A 20,721-nucleotide genomic window follows, 5' to 3' on the forward strand; every position below is an offset into this window, starting at 1 on the left:
ATGTCTATCAAGGGCCAAGCTTATACCACATTCTGGATTTGCTGGCAGTCCTAGAGGAACTGAGAACTGTCATTACTCATCACACCAGAAACCAGGACAAGGACAAGAGTAGGTGAAAAGAAACTTTAGCCTATAATACTTTGAGAAAGATGTTTCTCTCAGATCCCTCCTGCTGCCAGAGCCCTTCAGGCTAAAAATATGGACTATCCTTCCCAACCCACCAAAACTACAAAAGAGAGTAAGGAATTTCTAAGGAATTATAAAGGATTTTGTGTTTAATCAGACCAGTGATTTCACTATTGTAGAATCTTCTGGTAAGGAATTTTTACCAACAGTAATCAAGCACCTGTTCTGCAACTCATACTATTATAATATTACCTGGGAGGGGATCTTTTCAAGAAATAACATCAAAAGTATATCTAAGTATGTGCTCAGAAACATTACTGAACAAAAATTATGTTTCTCCCAGGATTTATTGCCCCTTATAGCAAGTCTGTCCTCTCACAACTTCTAGAGGGAAAATGTAGGGGTACACAAAGAATACAAACTTATCAGTCAGACTTATTATCAACTTCTCTTTTGATCTTCCCGATTACTATGTAAAAGGATCACCATCCTCTTGGTCAGCCATGTTTACCATACTGGTTTCCTTCTCAAGTACTCATTCTCAGTTATCCCAAATACTAGTTGACAAATCTTCTTAATTCTATCTTCACATCACTCACATTTGTCCCTATCTCTCTGCTAACACACAGAGCCTATTGCTATTTTTGCTAACTATTGAGGAAATTGCTAGTTACTAATATAACTAGAAGTGCAAGCAAGAAAGTTAAGTTTTTGGAGGGATCAGGTCTAAATTAATAAAAATGGGAAGGAGGGGTCAAATTTACACTTGGGAAAAATAAGTTTACTGGAATCCTATTAAGATAGAAAAATGGAAGATCCTAGCTGAGTGCATATTTCCTGATAAATATTTCATCAAAGATTTTAAAGACCACCAGATGAAGTAATAATAAATATAACCAAAGGAAGTGACCAGTAAGATCTTTCACCTAGTATCAGGCCGAGTAAGAAGGGAGACAAAATTCTAGAATGCTTTAAGCAGGGACATTAAAGTCAGCCACCAATAGATGAAGTCTGGCCTGCCATTGCCTCAGCATAAAATACGTCCCAGAAAATCAACACAAAGAGACTGAGAAGGTTTGACCAGGACACTATGTATAGACCTGAGGCCTGGCTAGAGTTCTGAAGCAAGCCAGTTCCAGTATCCTATCAGAGCTAGAGAGGAGTACAAATATATTTCATGGTAGGGGGCTGTCTCATGAAATTGAGAGGCACAAAAGTTAGACAGCTAGTTTTGAGGGACCTTTTAATGAAGTCTAGAATTAGCATAATCTCTGTTTAAGGATGTCAGAGCCTTCAGGACTATAATGAAAATCAACTCAGACTTAGTAATACTGAAAGGAGACAAGTGCCTGTCCTAGGCAAACATCCACAATGAACTACTATAAGAAACTACAGAAAAAGCCAAGCATCACAGTTTAGGATGAGATCTAGAATTAGCTGCTCTATTCAGAACTGTGGCAGAGCATCCAAATCAGCATCTAGACTACAGTAGGGCCAAGACTAAGCACAGAATAGCCACCCTATTAAAGATCATACAAAAAGTCAGGGCAAAAAGCCCCAATGTAAGAATAGAGACTGGAGGAGAAATTAGTAAATAGAAGAAAATTTCAAATATAATTTAAAAATCCACTAAATTAAGAAAAACCAGAGAAATTTAACTCAGTAGAGGAGGACAACTATAAAAAGTACATGCAGAAACTAAGGGGGAAAAAAAGAAGAAAGGCTTGGCTATAAGAGCTCCAAGAGTGAATAGAAGACATGTAAGAAGAGATTTTTAAAAATAAAATTAGAGTTCTTTAGGGGGAAAATGGAAGTAAAATAGTTTAAAACAAAAAAGAAAGAAAGTTGGACTCTGAAAAATAGAACACTAAAAAAATGAGGTATTATAAAATATTAAAACAAAGTCACAAAACTGGAAAATTAAGACAAAAATATAAAGTGTCTCCTATTTAAAACAAATGATCTGGAAAACAATTCAAAGAGAGTTAAAATAATCACTGAATTTACTGAAATCTGTGACCAAATTAAAAAAAAAACACCTGAACCATATTTATTGAAATCATAAAACTGTCCAAATCTCTATGAACCAGAAAACAAAGTGAAAAATGAAAGAATTCACTAGTCACCTTCTAAAAACAAACAAAAGAAAAATTAAAAACAACTAGAAGGTCAGAATTGAAATCCAGAGCTTCCAGATCAAAAAAATATCTACTTCCATTAGTCAGACAAAGTTCATATATTAAAGGGCACAGTCAGCTTCACACAAAACAATATTCCAAAAGGCAAAAGAAAAAAGTTTAAAACAAAAATAAGTAATCCTAAAAAACTAAGTATAATGTTAGAAAGAAAAAATGAGTTTTTAATAGAATAGAGAACTTTCAAAGATTCTTTCTAGAAAGACAAATATAGTTTTAAAAAGGGACTAAATGATAAAAGAGACAAGTGTTTCACTATCATTTTTACAAAAACATTAACAAAAAGAAGTTAGGGACTTGAATAGAATTTTAGAAGAGTTACTTATAATAGCTTACTCATTATCACTAATAATAACAACCCTGGGAGATAGGTGTTACCATATCCATTTAACAGATAAGGAAACTAAGGCAAACAAAGGTTAAATGACTTGGCTAGAGTCACAGTCAGTAAGTACCTGAGTCAGAATTTGAATTCAGATCTTCCTGACTCCCAGTGCTCTATTTTCTCTGTCCCATAGTTGATTCTTTGATTCCCATTAAATGGGAATAAAAAGGCATGTATATTTTTATAATTTCTCAGATGTATATAGAACAAATTACAAAAATTATTCATTTCTTAAGACATAAAAAGTTCATAGCAACTGTGAAATAAACATGTTAAACATAGCCTTAAGTAACCACAATAGGAAAAAAAAAATCCTAAACAATAAAGGGCACTTGAAAAAGGGATCAAAACAAATGGATTTTTAAAAAAATGTTTCTTGCAAATATTAGATTATGGAATATTGTTTTCTTATCCAATCTGTCACTGTTTTTTGTTGTATAGGATTGTTTGGGTCCATTCATATTTAAGTTATGAGTTTGGTTTACTTTTTCCTCTAGTTATCTCTAATATTGGAATTTTCCTCTCAAATTCGGGCATTTTCTCCCTCTTCCTCTGTAAACAGTGTTATATCTCATCTGTTATTTTAGTTTAATAACCTATTTTAAGGCAATCCTATTCCTATTATCCTCGAGATACCATCTCCTTCATTTCATTCTCTCTTTCCCTAGTTGTAGACTTTTGCTTATCATTTCCTTTTTCCCTTTTCTTTTTAGCTAATTATTAAATTCCTACCTCTTTTTTCTAGTTATACAATCAAATAGAATCCTTCTTCCTGTCCTATTTTTCAACCTGTTTTTTTGTTAGTTTTTAATTTTCATTTTTGTGTCCTTTTCTTAAAAAGGATGTCATTCCATTATTTTTTTCATTATTTATTTAGCCTTTCTATCTATTCTGGGATTTTATTCTTTCATTCATGGCCCTATATTTTAGTCTCAGTACACTTCATTAAATTAAAGCTTCTAAGACATCTGAGATTTTTTTTTCTAAACATTTTATTATTTTTTATCTCCCTCCAGTCATTTTTTTCTGTTGTGCCTCATGAGAAATAGCCATTCCTGCACATGATAAAGAAGGCATTTATCCATGGTAGGAATCTTCCTGTCTCCCTGATTACGCAGTTCATTACTGACATTTGTCCTCCCCTTGGTCATTTTTCTTCCCATTTGCTTTGAAATCTCTTCTGTGAGTCTATGCCTTCCTCTTCTGGGTTTCAGTTGTTCCCAGAAGCTCTGATTCTCCTCCTCCTGAGGCAAGATGAATGGTTCCCCTAAGCACCAAATCCTGGCATTCATACCCACTAGAAGGCCCCTATCGCCATTTTTTAAATACCTGTCTACTCAGAGAAACATTCATCAGTGGTACTACCTCCTTCCACTAAAACAATGTTTTCCCATTTCTTTTCCCCTTTCAAAACCTCTCTTTGCCTCCTTACTCTTTCTTCTGTAGGTTCTCTTCTTCCAAAAATACGGCCGGAATTAAATTTTCTCTTCATCGTTAGCTTAGGTTCTTGTTCCAAATAATTTTGGGGGTGGGGGTGAAGGTCATCAAAACTGTCCCGAGCTGGAATGTTGAGATCTTTCCCTTGGGTTCAGTGGAGTACCTCTGTTCGCAAATTGCTGGCCAAGCTCTAATGCAGCAATAAGCACTACCACTCTCCTAGCAGCTGAGCAGCCTTAGCAAACATATGTTGTTTAGATCCAAAGGGAGGGAAGGAGAAAGAGGACGGGCAGGGGCAGGCTTAGGGTACAGAACTAAGTTCTTTTACAAGCAGGTGGGTCAGCTTGCCATAATATATCATTATTATGCAAAAAGATAGGAGGTATATTTTGTTTTGTATTTCCAGAACAAGACTAAGGAATCAATTTAAATGAAAATAATTATAGTTCTCTTACAATTATATTTGCTTTCTTTTATTTTATTTAGCATCAAAAAGTAGTAATAGACATGGGACTGTTTAGTGTTACAGAGTTTCATTTAGCAAATTTTATCATGCAAAAGGATTAAAAATAGAATGCATTTTTAAAGCTTCTTGAAAAAAGGCAAGTCTAAAGGTAAAAGCTATTTGATTAAAGTGGTTTTATATAATGAGAACAGAAATGAGTCTTCCATTAAGAGATCAACATTCAAAGATCAAATCACCTTGAGGCTTCAGAATGAACTACAATGTATTCAATTTGCAATTAAACTGACAAGGATCTTGAGCACATATTTCCCCCATTTATTTCTGAGTACCTTGAATAATTTTCTGCTGTTGTTGTCGAAGGTCATCAAAGCCTAAGGCCCTTGTCTCCTCTGACTCCTCAAAGAACCATGGATTACTTACAACCCGATTAGCTGTTTTCGTCATCAGACTGGACCTAAGAATAATTACATATTAATAACAGACATATCAAATAAAGTGTACATCTTCTACAAAGGATTCTTCAAGGGAAGTTGGTGGGCTAGAAATACAATCAATGTGTTGACATGTTTTTCCCAATCTCCACAAATGCATTTGAGCAATAATTATCCAAAAAGTCTGAAATGAAGCTCTTTAATTTCTAAGTCATAAGGATTGATAAAATTGATCTCTATTTTCAAAGTTCCTCTTACATGTCATGACATTTACCAAAAGCAGCCAAGGGAAGTTGAAATTATAAGTAAATGCAGTTGCAATGTTTTGATCACAAATTATAAAGACAAATCATTGTTCAATTTGATATTTCACATTAAAAAGTATCTGGCTAAACAGAAGAGGGGGAAAAAAGTAGCTAAGTAGCCAAGTGGACCTAGAGTCAGAAGACCTGTGCTCAAATTTGGTCTCTGGTACTTAGTAGCTCTGTGACTCTGAGCAAATCACTTAACCTCTGTCTGACTCATTTTCTGACTATAAAATGGGGAAAATAATAGTTTCTGTCCCTCAAGGTTGTTCTGAGAATAAAATAAGTTATTCATAACATGTTTTACAAAACTTAAATGCTATATAAATTCTAGATATTAACAATTATGTTGTAAAAATATAAGTATATACTAACATACAAATTTTTGTTTCTAGTAGTAATGCCCACTACATTAATTAACCCATTAACATTGCTATATTTGTGAGATTCTTAATTCTTTATCCAAATGTCATATTTACTTCAAAATCCAACTCAAATTCTATGATGTTCCATGAAATCATTGCTGACCACTTCAACTCACAAAGTGTTTTACTTCTTGCAGGATTGTTGCTTTTACCAGAGTATATAGTGAATAGACCTGGAATGAGAAAGATCTGGGGTCAAATCTGATCTCTAACACTTTCTAACTATGTGACCATGAGGACATCACCAATATTTTTCAGGTGAGTTTTCACATCTGTAAAATGAGAGGATTAAATTGAAAATCCCTTCAAGTGTTATATATGTAATACTCTGATCCATTCATTTAATATGTGATACATGATGCCTTGAAACTTCTTAAATGTCTATAATGTTTAACTCCTACCTTGTTATCATACACAAAATCCTACTCCTCTAATATGTTGTTATCCAAAGCCTCATTATGGCAGAGGTAACCATGGGTTCTCAGAAGCTATGCCAGAAGAGAACAATCTCTGACAAATTCTACCATATTGAAAAGTATTCAAATATGATCCCAGTTACAAACTGTATCTACTTTTCAAATGCCTGCCATGCAGTCGAGAAAGAGGCTCATCACCAGGAGGCTGGATGAATTCTTTGTCCATGGAAACCAATAAAAGAAAGAAAAAATAAAAAAAGATCCTGCTTCTGCAGTGTTGTCAGAGTAGCAAAGATTAGAGCAGAAGTTTCTAGGAATCACAGTTCTTAAACCAACTATATATCAAATATTGACACTTTAAACATGGAATGCTTTGTCCAGTGGCCAAGAACTCAACATACTTTTAGGTGAAAGGAATCATTAATTTTAATACTCTTATTATATAAAAGTGAGACAAGAAGACAAAAGGAAGTTGCAACTAACTGAAACAGTAGTATATAGGGTCTCCTTGAGGAGGTAAATGAAGTTTTCAAAGTCATTTTAAGCAACACGAGAAATCATTTCACAGTACACCTGATAACCTTTTATTATTATAATCACTTGCATGAGAGTTACTTATATATCCACATCCATTCAGAGGATGAAGAACTCACTATAGAAAATCTGTTTAAGACTAAAGAAAACTTTTCAAATTAAATCAATATATAATTTCTATTTGATGAATTCATTGTCAAGGTGGGCAGAAAGGAAAACAGCAAATATATGTCGCCATCAAAAACATCACACAAAAATAAGGAATGAGAGGAGGAGGAGGAGGAGAGGAGAAGGTGGTCAACATCATTTGACAAAAACTGCTAGGAAAAATAGAAAGCAGTATGGCAGAAACTAGGCATAAGCCAATATTTCATGCCATATACCTAAGCTCCAAATAGGTATATGGTGGTAGTAGTCTCTCAGAAGCCGAGAATGACGATTGTCTTTGTGCATGTGTGCACAAAGATACTTGTGCGTGAAAGAGATTTAAGTGGAAAAGTCAGTGCACAGAGACAGTCCCACTCTCTTGGCATTGGAAGCCTGGGTCCAGTGGCACGAAAAGTCATTACACCTGGAGACTTCTTCAGCTGCATTGGATGACTGTGTTGTCCTTTGTGCTCCATCACGCCCTAAGCATTCCACAGTGCTTTGCTGCGTCACCCTCTCAGCCCTTGAACCTTCTTGTTGGTTTCTTCCGTCTGTTCAGCCGAAGCAGTCTTCACATGCTGGGTGAGCAAAGCCCTGGTTCACCAGGGGTCGATGACCCGATGGCTACCCTCACAAGGTTTAGCCAGCCTGTCGAAGCTGTTGCCCGGGGTGTGGCCGCTGCCGCATGCTAGCAGCTACTAGGAGCCACAAGTGAAAGCTGGGTGTCAGGTGAGGGTCAGAGGTTGGAGAGCTGCCCTAAAAGGGCACAATAAGCCCTCCATACCAAGTGCTACCCCTTCCTGAACCCTTCCTGAACACCCCATACACCCCAAATAGGTACATAATTTAAACACAAAGGGTAATATAAACAAAATCAGGAGAGCATGGAAGAAATTACCTGTCAGATTTTTAAACAGAGCAAAACCTCATTACCCAACAAGAGATATGGAAGTTCACAGCATGTAAAATGGATAATTTTGATTACAAACATTTTTAAGTTTTGCATAAGCAAAACCAATGCAGCTAAAATAACCAGGGGAAGAAATCAAAACTAAATTCATTGCCATGTGAAAATGTGTTCTAAATCACTAATACTTAGCAAATTAAAACAACACTGAAGTACCAGCACCACTCCCACTCCCCATCAAATTGGCTAATATGACAGAAAAGGAAAATGACAATCGCTGGAGGAGATTTAGGAAAATAAGTACACTAATGCACTGCTGATAGAACTACAAACTATGTAAAACAATGCTGGAGAGCAATTTACAACTATGCCAAAAAAGCTACAAAACTGTCCTAGGAACACTACTGGCAATACCCCTCAAAGAGATCAAAGAAAAACCAGGACCCATGCTACAAAAATATTTACAGGTGTTCTTTTTAGACACAGAAATAGAGACTAAAGGGATGCCCAGCAATTGGAGAATAGGTGAATAAATTATGGCACATGAATGTGATATGTGATTGAAGAATGTGGTATGTGGATGTATTATAAGAAATAATTAAGAGAATAATTTCAGAAAAACCTAGAAAGATTTAGATGAATTGATGCAAAGTAAGCAGAGTAAGGAGAAAAATGTACACAGTAAAAGCAATGTTGTAAAAATAATCAACTAAAAGACATTTGTGAAAGTAAGTGATCAATACTATCTTCCACCACAATTCCAAGATCCACTACTAACTCTCTGGACTTTCTCTACCATGCCCATGAGAGTTCACTCTACTTGAAGAGGAAGTGCTCACATCCTTTCATTCTTTCAATCATTTCTAGTAACCAGTTCCTTCCTATTAGTAAGTATGAAATCCAAAATACAATTTCCTCTTCTCTTTGAAGAATTAAATAATCATTAAATTAAGAAGTTTTGCTTTTATCAAAGATGTACCTTCATCAAATGATTTGATAAATGAAATTTTCCATTACAATTATATCATTCTTTTGAACTAGGATGTTATCTATTTCCCAAACTCCTCATCAGTCTCTCTCCTCTTTGTAGTCAAGTTGTCTACTATATTCCAGTGACAAAATAACTTCTGTTTCTCCCTTTACCTTCATCCAAATCTCTTTACCATGCTTCCCTTCTTTAATTATCACATCTCTTCAAATATAATTATATCCTAATATCCAATGCTAACACATCTCAACCTCATGTTTTACCTATCCTTTTTCCCAAGATATGCCCATTCAGAGCAACATTCAATTCATAAATTTCATCCTGCATATCAAACAGCAGTATGAAGGATGGACTAAAAAAAAATGAAGATGCAGAGAAAACAACTGAGCAAAAGTTGCAATATTTCAGGTTAATGCTAATGAAAACCTGATCATAAAAGTTGTGTGAGTTAAGAGAAAGGTATGGATGCAAGAGATGTTGTTAAAGAAGAATTCACAAGACCTGGCAGGAAGTGGATCTGTGTGGGGCAAAGGAATCTCTTCATCTTCAAGTGGGTCAAAGGATGGCTTACAAATTAAAAATCTGGATAAACAGGAAAACAGGAGTATCCTCAACAGAAACTGGGGAGTTTGTAAGAAGGATGTTTGGGGTAGGTGGAGGGATATTATATATGAATTCATCATATGAGTTCTCAAATGTTCAAAAATATGTTGTGTCTGAGGTGATGGAAAATCCAGAGAGAAATGTTTAGAAGGTAAATAATCTAAACCATTAAATTATAGCTCAGGAAAATGACAAGACATATACAGATATAAAAGACATTTACTGGGCAAATTAAGGTAATCTCTCAGGGAATACATTAGCATTAAGGAAGACTAGGTCAAATTTCTTAACAAAGGGAAGGTTTTAGCTGAAACTTCAAGGAAGGCAGAAAAGCCAAAGAGATAGAAGAGGGGAACTAGAGCATTCAAGTACAAGAGACAGCCAGTAAAAAACTTCAAGGAAGGCAGAAAAGCCAAAGAGATAGAAGAGGGGAACTAGAGCATTCAAGTACAAGAGACAGCCAGTAAAAATATACAATACTCATATGGGTTCTGTGGAAAGAACATCAAGGAAGCCAATGCTTCTGGATCAGAGAATACAAAGAGGAGTAAAAATGTAAGAAGATCAGAAAAGTGAGAGAGGTCCAGGTCTTTGGCTATCTAACAGAAAGAAATGGTGCATATTAGATGTCACAAAGACAGAAATGACAAGAATTGACAATAAATTAAATATAGGGTAACTAAAGAATCAAGGATGACAACTAAACTGTCAGCCTACGTGACTGAAAGAATGCTAGTGATTTCCATAATTCCAGCTCTCTAGTTATGTGTTAGCTTCCTCCATTATAAGTTCCTTGAGAAGGGGAATGCTTTCTTTATTTTTTGTTTAAGCACTTAATAAAATTCTCACCTAATTTCTTTGCGAATAATAGGAAAGTTAGGCAGAGGAGAGAGTATATGGGAAAAGATACTGAGTTCAGTTTCGAACATATGGAATTTAAGTTATCTATCAGACAAGCAAACTGAGATGTACTATACGCAGTTGGAGATGCAGGACTAGAAATCAGAAAATAGTTAAGAGCTGGATAAATAGATCTGAGAATCATCTGCATAGAGATTGCTTCTGCCATATCTGATTAGATCACCAAACAAAATAGTAAAGAAGAAGAGAGGAGGATCCAGGCCAGAGTCTTCATAGATACCCACTTGAACTCATTATCTTTTCTGTCAAACCCTCTCCTGTTTTGAATGACCCTAACACTGTTAAACCATCATCCTCCCAATCATCCAGGCTCACAATCTAGGTATCACCATTAACCTCTTATTTTTTCTCAGTACCACACTGTATTTCCAATCTGTTGAAAAATCTGGTTGTTTTTATCTTCAAAATATCTCTTATTTATACCCCATTCTCTCCTCTGGCACTACTATCATCCTAGTACAGGTTATCACATGGCACTTGAACAAATAAAAGTACAAAGAATCAATAATATGTCAAAATCTTGTTAACTAAACACTAAATCATGTAAAACAAGTAAATGCAGCAAAAAGAGGCCATATAGTATATTTTAAAATTTTTTAAGAAGCAAAAAGTTGGTGGGAGAAGGGAGGGAGATAATTTGGATCATATAGCTCTGAAAGACTTATGTGGAAATGTATTATATGTATTAAGTAAAAATGAAATTATCTTTATTTTAAAAACAAATAAAATAACTGCAGACAATAAAAAAATGTAAGCCTTATTCTATGTCACTGAATTGAAATATTATACATATAACATCAGTTAACTTGCACATCATTTTATGTCTTGGATAACAATAGATTTCCTCACTGTGTGAAATGGAATTGTTGGGGGGCTCATACCCTCCAAAAATCATTCTAATGAACTGGAAGGAGACTTGATAAGATTCTGGCAGAGAAAAGTGGATTTATTCAGAGAAAACAGGTAACAGGAGGGAAGGGGAAAAGGAGAAGGGGGAACGGAAAGAAAGAAAAAGGATTCTGCCCATACAAGCAGTTTGCTCAGGGCAAGCTTGCTCCTCTTCTTCTAGGTACAATCACAAACATTTATAAGAATCCTGATCCAAGATTCTCCTCCACCAAGGCGAGGGGGAAGGGGGGCTGGGCTGTGACATTCACAGTCTGGAGTTCAGGATTTTCAACATTACATACCCCCTATAAACCCCCATGATCAAGAAAAATCCAAGACTATCATGGGATTTTCAGCTTGGGACAAAAACATACTTGAAGCTTGCTGTTCCTTCTTATCTTGCCCCTCTTCCTAGAGTTGGCAAGTTTCCCAGGCTATACAATAGGTCAGGAAAACTAAAAATGTTATGGGTTGGGGGAGTAGATTTAGTCTAAAGAATAGTAATACTAAGGGGACTTGAAAATTGGGTTTATAAGCCAAATACTACTCTGAGAATTACACCCTGAATCTCATTCCACACACTCATTATTGATATTAGTTTAACAAATAGCTAAAACAATTATCAACTAATATTATATCCTTACTAGATGATTTCTCACCTAATAGCTTCTATGACTCTTCTGTATTAATCTACAGAGAACAAGCAGCTGCTTCCTCTGTTAAGGATTCAGCACTGCAGAGATTTAGGTTCAGTCTCAAAAATGTTTATGAACTCTTAACTCTCTTTTAACTTTTGCACTTTTCCTTCCTTTCTTTGAACTGTTCCTAACACTCTTTCATTCTCCAGCCTCCTGACAAGGGTCAAGTCCCTGCTTCCTCTACATCAGAAGCCTTTTTTTCCAAATAAAGCCTCATTTCTGTTTCCTTTTGAACATTTTGTTATGGAGCTAGACAAAACAAAATTCATTTGAGGCAACAAAAAGTCTAGAATCTTAAGGAAAACAACAAAAGAAATAGCTCTTCTAGGTCTCAAAATAGACTGTGAAGAAGTCAAAAACTATTTGGTACTAGTTAGAAAACAGAAAAGTAAAGCAATAGAACAGATTAGACTAATACTGTAAAATTCAAATATAAAAGGGACCTATAAATCATAAATAAGAATCTCTATTGACCACATATTGAGTTAGAAAACCATGTATTACCATTATCTATGTTCTATTATATTTTTTACTTTTTTTTATATTTCCCAAATACATTTTAATCTGGTTCCGGCTATATTTGGGAGTATATAAGTCTGGAGACCCATGTATTTAACATTTTTGGATTAAACAAAAAAGAATCAGAAATAACTTAACTCAGTAAACCTAATATTCAATAAACCTGATAACATAACATCCCGGGGAAAGAAATATCCACCTGAAAACTGGAAGAGCATTTTAGGAAAAAATAGGTGTAAAACATTTTATACTATATGCCAAAGTAAGTTCCAAATGTTTACCCTACTTATTATAGTAAGGATACAACATTAAAAAAATTTGGAAGAGAATCAGATCAGGTAGGGTCTAGATCTGTGGTGGCAAACCTATAACATGTTCCAGAGGAGGCACTCGGAGCCCTCTCTTTGGACACACATTATTGCACGAGCACAGAGTTCACTACCAGAAAGCTAGAGGGAAACAAAACTGAGCTGCAACCCTTCCCATTCCATACACACTCAAGGGCATTTCTCACATCACCCAACCTCTAAAAGGTTTGCAATCACTGGTGTTGATCTTTGATGACTAAGAAGAAAATTCCCAATCCAACAAGTGATAGAGCTTTTTACAAAAGATAAACTAAATGCCTTTAAATTTAAAATATTTTGCCTAAACAAAATCAATGTTTATAATATAAGGAGGAAAACTGTTGACTGAGGGGAAAGAGATCATTTTCAAATAAATATTTCTGATAAAGGTCTTATAACACAAACTAAAAAAAAGCAAAAAAAAAAAAGTGCAAAGTTCCAAAGGGTAAGTTGACAAAGAATATGAATGAACATTTGTCAAAAGAATTACAAACTAAAAACAACTATATGAAACTAAGTGAAAACATGTCTATATCTTTTGACTCAGAGATTCCAATGCAAGGTATGTTTCTAAAAAAAACAAAAGATTAAAAAGAAATATACAATATACAAGGACAAAAATATTTATGAATTGTTTTGTAATTAAAAAAACTGGAAACAAAATTGAAATCCACTGACGGGAAAGTGGTTAAACAAAATGTTTATAATCAAGAAAAAGAAGAATACAGATAAGCAAGGAATGACATTAGAATGTAGCCTACTATCATTCCTTTTTTTTTTTTAAACTCTTACCTTCTGTCTTGGAGTCAATTGACTCCAAGGCAAAAGACTGGTAAGGGCTAGGCAATGGGGGTTAAGTGACTTGCCCAGGGTCACACAGCTGGGAAGTGTCCGAGGCCAAAATTTGAACTCAGGACCTTCTGTTTCTAGGCCTCTCTCTCAATCCACTGATTCACCCAGCTGCCACCCCTACTATCATTCTTTATATTTATATCTCTAATGGATAAAACAGTCTCTAGTTTTTATCAACCCTTGCTGACTGACCATATATATTGATGCAGAATAACAGAAAGAGAACCTATTATCAAAATTAACAGAAATACTTCACTAACCCCAAAAACCTACAGTATGGAAAGCTGTCCTTCAGTTGCTACAGAAGTGAAAATCCAGTGGAACTGCTTGTTGGCTTTGGGAAATAAGAGCTGGGAGGGGCTGTGGGGTGAAAATCATGAATCATGTAACCATGGAAAAATATTTTAAATTAATAAAGGAAAATAAAAAGAATCCAGTTGTGAAATTAATGAATCTAGATCAGTGATGGTGAAACTATTAGAAACTATTAGTGCCCAAATTGCAACCCTCAAACCTCCTGTGAGCCCCCTCCCTTACCCTAGACAAGGGAGGGAGGGAGGAAGAGCTCCCATTGGGCTGCTGGGAAAAGGGGCAGGTAAAGAGAGAAATGTGCTCAGACTCACATGGAGAGGGGGAGGGGAACAGCCCCTCTGGCATGCATGCTATCAGTTCACCAACACAATTCTACACTAAATTTGTAACAATATGAATAATATGAAGGGGCAGTTAGAGCTAATTTAAAAGAAAATAAACAGAGGCAGAGTCAAGATGGCAGCGTAGAGGCAGCGAAAGTTCAGACCTCTGAAAACCCTTCCTTACAGATGACAAACTAAACGTTACTAGGGGACTGAAAATCAAACCTAACAACAAGAGAGAGACAAGGAACAATCCTACTGCACTCAACTAAAAAGATACGCCCCCCCAAAGCCAGAATTCAAGAACACACGAGTTTAAGGGGAAAGAAGAAGGAAGGTTCTGGGACCCCTCCCCCACCTAGAGCTCTGAGACTCCAGCAGCAGCTAGAACCAATGGGCAGGCAAAGGTGCTGGTCTGGAGGTAGTACCTTGCGGGCAAAGTTGTGCCAGGCTCAGAGAGTCAAACACAGGCAGTGGGGAAGCAGATAAAGGGGAAATACAGAGCACAGAGCAGGAGGCATAGTTGGAGCAGCAGAGACACTCCATATTGCCGCCCCACTTCCGAGGTTTTGGCCTCAGGGCACATCCAGCAACCCATACAGCCTTAATCCCATCAAAGCCTTCAGAGGACAGGGAAGCTCAAGCTCCAACACCCTTCACCCACAGACTGCACTGAGAGATTTACTGACAAAACTCCAAGGATGAAGGCAGAAAAAAAAACCCAAAACCACCAAAAAAATGAGAGGAGCAAGAACTAAGGCAACTGCAGGGAGTAAAGAAGGGATAAATATGAGCAAACAACAGAAAAAGAAAAAACAAATTACAATTGACAACTTCTATACAGGTAAAGAACAAAGAGCAAATGGAACAGTGAAAGATGATGGAACACCCCAAAAAAAATACAGAAAACCCAACGAATTGGATACAGGCTCTGGAACAACTCAAAATACAATTCAAAACACAACTAAGAGAGGCTGAAGACAACTGGGAAAAGAAGTTAAAAACTAAGATAAGTCATCTGGACACAGAGGCATTTGAACTAAAAACGAGAAAATAGTGCCTTGAAAGCAAAAAGCAAAAATTAACCAGCTTGAAAATGAGGCAAAGATGAAAGATGAGGCAAAGAAGACAAAAGATGAGGCACAGAGGATGAAAGATGACCTCAAAAAAAAAATCAGACCACAAAGAGAAGGATGACCAAAAAGCCAGGAATGAAATCCAGTCTTTAAGAACCAGAATACAACAACTAGAATCAAGTGACTGCACAAGGCAGCAGGACACTATAAAACAAAATCAAAAGAATGAAAAAATTGAGGAAAATATGAAGCATCTCATTCACAAAACAGAAGACTTGGAAAATCATTCCAGAAGAGACAACTCAAGAATCATTGGTCTACCAGAAGACCATGACAAAAGAAAAGGCCTGGACATCATCCCATAAGAAATTAGCCAAGAAAACTGCCCAGATATTCTAGAACAAGAGGGGAGAGTGGCGACTGAAAGAATCCACAGATCACCTCCTGTACTTAATCCCCAACTGACAACACCCAGGAATGTTATAGCCAAATACAAAAACTATCAGACCAAGGAAAAAATATTACAAGCTGCCAAGAAGAAGTCATTCAGATATCATGGAGCCACATTGAGAATAACAGAGGATCTGGCTGCATCTACACTGAAGGACCAAAATACATGGAATATGATATTCTGGAAAGCAAGGGAACTAGGTCTACAACCAAGAATCAACTACCCAGCAAAACTGACTATATTCTTACAGGGGAAAGTATGGTCATTTAACAAAATAGAACAATTCCAAGCATTTCTAAAGAAAAGTCCAAACCTGAACAAAAAATTTGATGCTGAAGCACAGAACTCAAGAGAATCATCAAAACGTAATTAAAAAAAGAAGGAAAAACAAAAACAAAAAAAAAATTTTGAGAGACCCAATAAGTTAAAATGATATGTATCCTTATAAGAAAAGAGGTCATTCATAACTCATAAAAACTGTTATTATCACAAGGGTAGCTAGAAGAATTGTACTCAGAGGGAGCAGTGACAAACTGTATAGGATAAAATGACAAGACATAAATAGGTATATAGATATATTTATGCATAAATACATAAATATGTGTATATATGTACATATATACAACTAGAGCTAAAAAAAGGTTAATACTAAAATAAATGGGAAAAGAAACAAAAGAGGGTAAATTTATGTCACAAAGAAGCTCATGGCAGGAGGGGGAAGAACATCAATACACTGGAAGGGTAAAGAGGTTGGAGACAAGAAATACACAACTCTTACACGCACTGAAATTGACTCAAAGAGGGAAGAACAATCCAATCCATTGGGGCAGAGAATAGATTTGCACCCTATAGGGAAGTAGAAGGGTAATAAATGGACTGGTAGGGAGGGGAAATTACAAGGGAGGGAGAGGGTAGGGGGTAGTTTTAAAAGATTGTAAAGAAAATAAGGGGGGAATAAGAAGGGAGGGGGGTAGAAAAGGAAGAAATGTAAGGGTAGGAAGTAGGGGGACTGATTAAAAACAAAGCATTGGTGTAAAAGGAAATAGTGAAAGAAGAAAAGACAGGACTAGGAATAGAAATCATAATGCTGGGAAATACAAAGCTGGTAATTATAACTCTGAATATGAATGGAATGAACTCACCCATAAAACTCAAGTGAATACCAGAGTGGATTAGAATCCAAAACCCTACCATATGCTGTCTACAAGAAAAACACCTGAGGAAGGTAGACACAAAAAAAGTAAAAGTATAGAGCCAAATCTATTAGGCATCAACTGATAAAAAGAAAGCAGGAGTCACAATCATGATACCTGACAAAGCCAAAGTAAAAATAGATCTAGTCAAAAGAGACAGGGAAGGTAATTACATCCTGAAAAAAGGCAGTATAGACAATGAGGAAATATCAGGACTGTAAGGATATTTTAGGGTTGTGACCTAATCTAAATTTGATTTTTGGTCACCAGGGGATATCCCATATAAAATACCAAAGTCAGTTTGGAAGTATATGGTGGTTTAATCAATATATAGGGAAGAAATCAAGGAGAATAGAGAAGGGAAAGTATAGGATTTCTCAGGAAGAACTGAAGGAGAAGAGCAAGGGAAAGGTTTGGGATTCCTCCTGCCCCGCCTGTGCCAGGCGAGTTCAAAGTCCTCCTCCACGAGGTCTTTGATGATTAGAGGCTTTCTCTAAAAGGACAGTATTTGGAAGGTAAAATAGAGAAAAATCAGCCTAAACTCTGAGATATCTCAGAGAAGAGCCTCACCTGAACTAGGTTACTAGGCTTCCTCCAGTATAGTATCAAGGAAAACTCACGGCTAAACACGGACAATAGCAGGCGCCATGCCAAGATGCTGACACTCTCAGCAAGCTGCCACCAACCACCCCTCTGCTGTCAAAGAGAAAGGAGAGAGGAAGTGGCATGAAATATATAGACGGTTTTATATCACTTTCCTGCATCACACATGAACCAATGATATCTTAGGCTTCACTTAGGACAGCCCAAGGGTTTGTCAGTTGTTTCTTATTTGTCATTTGCTAGCACATATCTGTCATAGGCCATACTCCTAAATACTTAATCCTTAAGTATGAGTGTAGACATTCCTGATTTTGTTAGACTAAGTAGGATGGAGGAATCTAAAATTCACAATTTGCTGATTTTTGTTAGATTAAGTAGGGTGGAGTAATCTAAAGTTCACAGTACTTAACATGTATGCACCAAATGGCATAGCATCCAAATTTCTAAAAGAGAAACTAGTGGAGCTCAAGGATGAAACAGATAGAAAAATTATACTAGTGGGGGACCTGAACCTTCCCCTACCAGAACTAGATGAATCAAACCAAAAAATAAGTAAGAAAGAGGTAAGAGAAGTGAATGAAATCTTAGAAAAACTAGAGTTAATAGATATATGGAGAAAAATAAATAGGGAAAGCAGCACATGACACATTCACAAAAACTGATCATGTATTGGGGCATAAAAACATTGCAAACAAGTTCAAAAGAGCATAAATAATAAATGCAACCTTCTCAGATCACAATGCAATGAAAATAATAATTAGTAAGGGTACATGGAGAGGCAAATCAAAAATTAATTGGAAATTAAACAATACAATTCTCCAATACTTAATGGAAATAATAAAAATAAGGGAGGAAAAATCTGGTATTCAATGTGTTCCTGAAAACAGTATCCACTTGTCAATGGATTATTATCTCCAATGCATGTGATAGGATAGTCAATCAGTCTCAACAGAAGATGCTCTCTTTACATGTGAGCAATGAATCCAAGAGTCCTTCTCTCCAATCTTTATAGATGTTGGAGTACTTAACAATATTTGGAATGGACCTTCCAAGGAAGGCCGAGTTGCTCCAGTACAATGGAAATTCTTAATATACACCTTGTCTCCTGGGTTCAGGTTGTGAAGTGAAAAGTCTAATGGTCCAGCTTGTACTGCAGCTCCGGATTCATGTAGTTCACGCAGTTTGTGCTGTAATTCCTGTAGTATAGTATAGTGGTAGTCTCTCGGTGATCGAGAATGACAATTGTCTTTGCTCAGTTTCATCTACGGTGTACCCTCATGTGGCTTTGAAGTCCAAAGACAGAGGCGCAGAGTTTGGGGCACATGGGGCATGGGACGCCAGTTGCTACAGGAGGTACGGTTGTGGCCTGGTGTTGGCGCTCACGCACAGCAGCAAGACGTCGACGTCGTTCATCTTCAAAGGTGGTGGTGGCATGGTTAATGTGGGTTCGCCAGCTGTTTCTGTCAGAGGTAGCGAGTTCTAGTTGCTTTGGTGTAATGCCAGCCCACTTCAAGTTTGACTTTAGCTGATCCTTGAATCTTTTCTTTGGTCGGCCTTGTTTCCTGAGTCCAGCTGACAGTTCACCACAGAATACCCGTCTTGGTATTCGCTGTGGGTCCATGAGGATGACGTGTCCAGACCATCGCAGCTGGGTTTTGAGGACCATTACTTCGATGCTGGTGGAGTCGGCTCAGTCAAGGACTTCCTGGCCGGTGATTCGGTCCTGCCATCGGATCCTCACTATTGACCGGAGGGAGCGCTGGTGGAATTGCTCCAGCTGTTTCATGTGCTTCCGGTACAGTGTCCATGTCTCGCAACCATACAGGAGCGAGCCGAGGACCACTGCTTTGTACACTCCAAGTTTCGTCATAGTGCTTACACCTCTGTGCTGGAGGACTTTGGAGCGCAGCCGCCCGAGTGCCTGGCTGGCCTTCTGGATCCTGGCATTAATCTCGTGGTCTAGGGGCCCGTTGTTGGCGATGGTGCTGTAATTCCTGTATATAGGAAGCAATAGTAGTATCTCCCCCTAATACTGATGTATATGCAAGGGAGAAAGACTTAGTCTGTATAGGTGGATGTGCAAAAAGCATCTCAAATGGTGAGATGTGTAGGTCTCCTCTAGGCCTGCTTCTAAGATAAAATAGGGCCAGAGGGAGAATTTCAGACCATTTTAAATGTGGTGCTCAGGGAGGGGTAGTATCTCTGGTATGGAGGGCTTGTCATGCCCTCCTAGGGCAGCTCTCCAGCCTCTGACCCCCACCTGACACCCAGCTCTCACTTGTGGCTCCCAGTAGCTGCTAGCATGTGGCAGCGGCCACACCCCGGGCAACGGCTTCGACAGGCCAGCTAAACCTTGTGAGGGTAGCCATCGGGTCTTCGACCCCTGGTGAACCAGGGCTTTGCTCACCTAGCATGTGAAGACTGCTTCGGCTAAACAGACGGAAGAAACCAATAAGAAGGTTCAATGGCTGAGAGGGCGACGCAGCGAAGCACTGTGGAGTGCTCAGGGCATGTTGGAGCACAAAGGATAACACAGCCATCCAATCCAGCTGAGGAAGTCTCCAGACGTAACAATTTTTTTTGTGCCACTGGACCCAGGCTTCCAACGCCAAGAGAGTGGGACTGTCTCTGTGCATCGACTTTTCCACTTAAATCTCCTTCACGCACAAGTATCTTTGTGCACACTCATCTATCCTAACCCCGTCCACCCTCTTCAAGACCTGCGGCGATGGTGGAGTGACGATGCAACAGGTGGAGGTGACCACTGGCAGTTGTAGTCACGATCCTGCACGTAGGCGGCCTAAGGAACAGTGGTCGCTCGGCCCTGTAGGCAGCAGGGACGTTCGGCAGCATCCTGGGCGACTGAGCAGCCCTCTCTAGGACAGCACTGCTCACCCTAATCAAGGGAGGGGACTAGAAAAGGTGTCCCAAACATTGCCTGCCCTACAAACACCCGGTCAGCACACCGCAGCTGGCGGGTCATCCCCTTTAAGCGGTCGAAATAAAAGAAAAAATACAAAGAAACTACTAGGAGCATGGAACATCAGGACCAGGTCTGGTTCGACGAGAACAATAATGCTATTGTAGACCTATTGAGCAAGAAGAACAAAGCCTTTATGGAGTGGCAAAATAACCCGAACTCTGCTCCTAAAAAGGACAGATTCAAGTCTCTC

At 37.7% G+C, this 20,721-nt stretch overlaps 1 protein-coding gene across 2 annotated transcripts in view; it reads right to left on the reverse strand.

Moving 5' to 3' along the window:
- The window catches only part of STX8 (syntaxin 8), a 304,520-nt gene that overhangs the window by 225,361 nt on the left and 58,438 nt on the right, over positions 1-20,721 (reverse strand). For both annotated transcript variants that reach the window (XM_001366938.5, XM_056817513.1), the window contains exon 5: positions 4,939-5,063. In XM_001366938.5, the coding sequence (XP_001366975.2) occupies positions 4,939-5,063 (125 nt within the window). The remainder of the gene's footprint in view (positions 1-4,938; positions 5,064-20,721) is intronic.

Source organism: Monodelphis domestica, chromosome 2 (genome assembly GCF_027887165.1).
Source record: "Monodelphis domestica isolate mMonDom1 chromosome 2, mMonDom1.pri, whole genome shotgun sequence".
Taxonomy (NCBI): Eukaryota; Metazoa; Chordata; class Mammalia; order Didelphimorphia; family Didelphidae; genus Monodelphis; species Monodelphis domestica.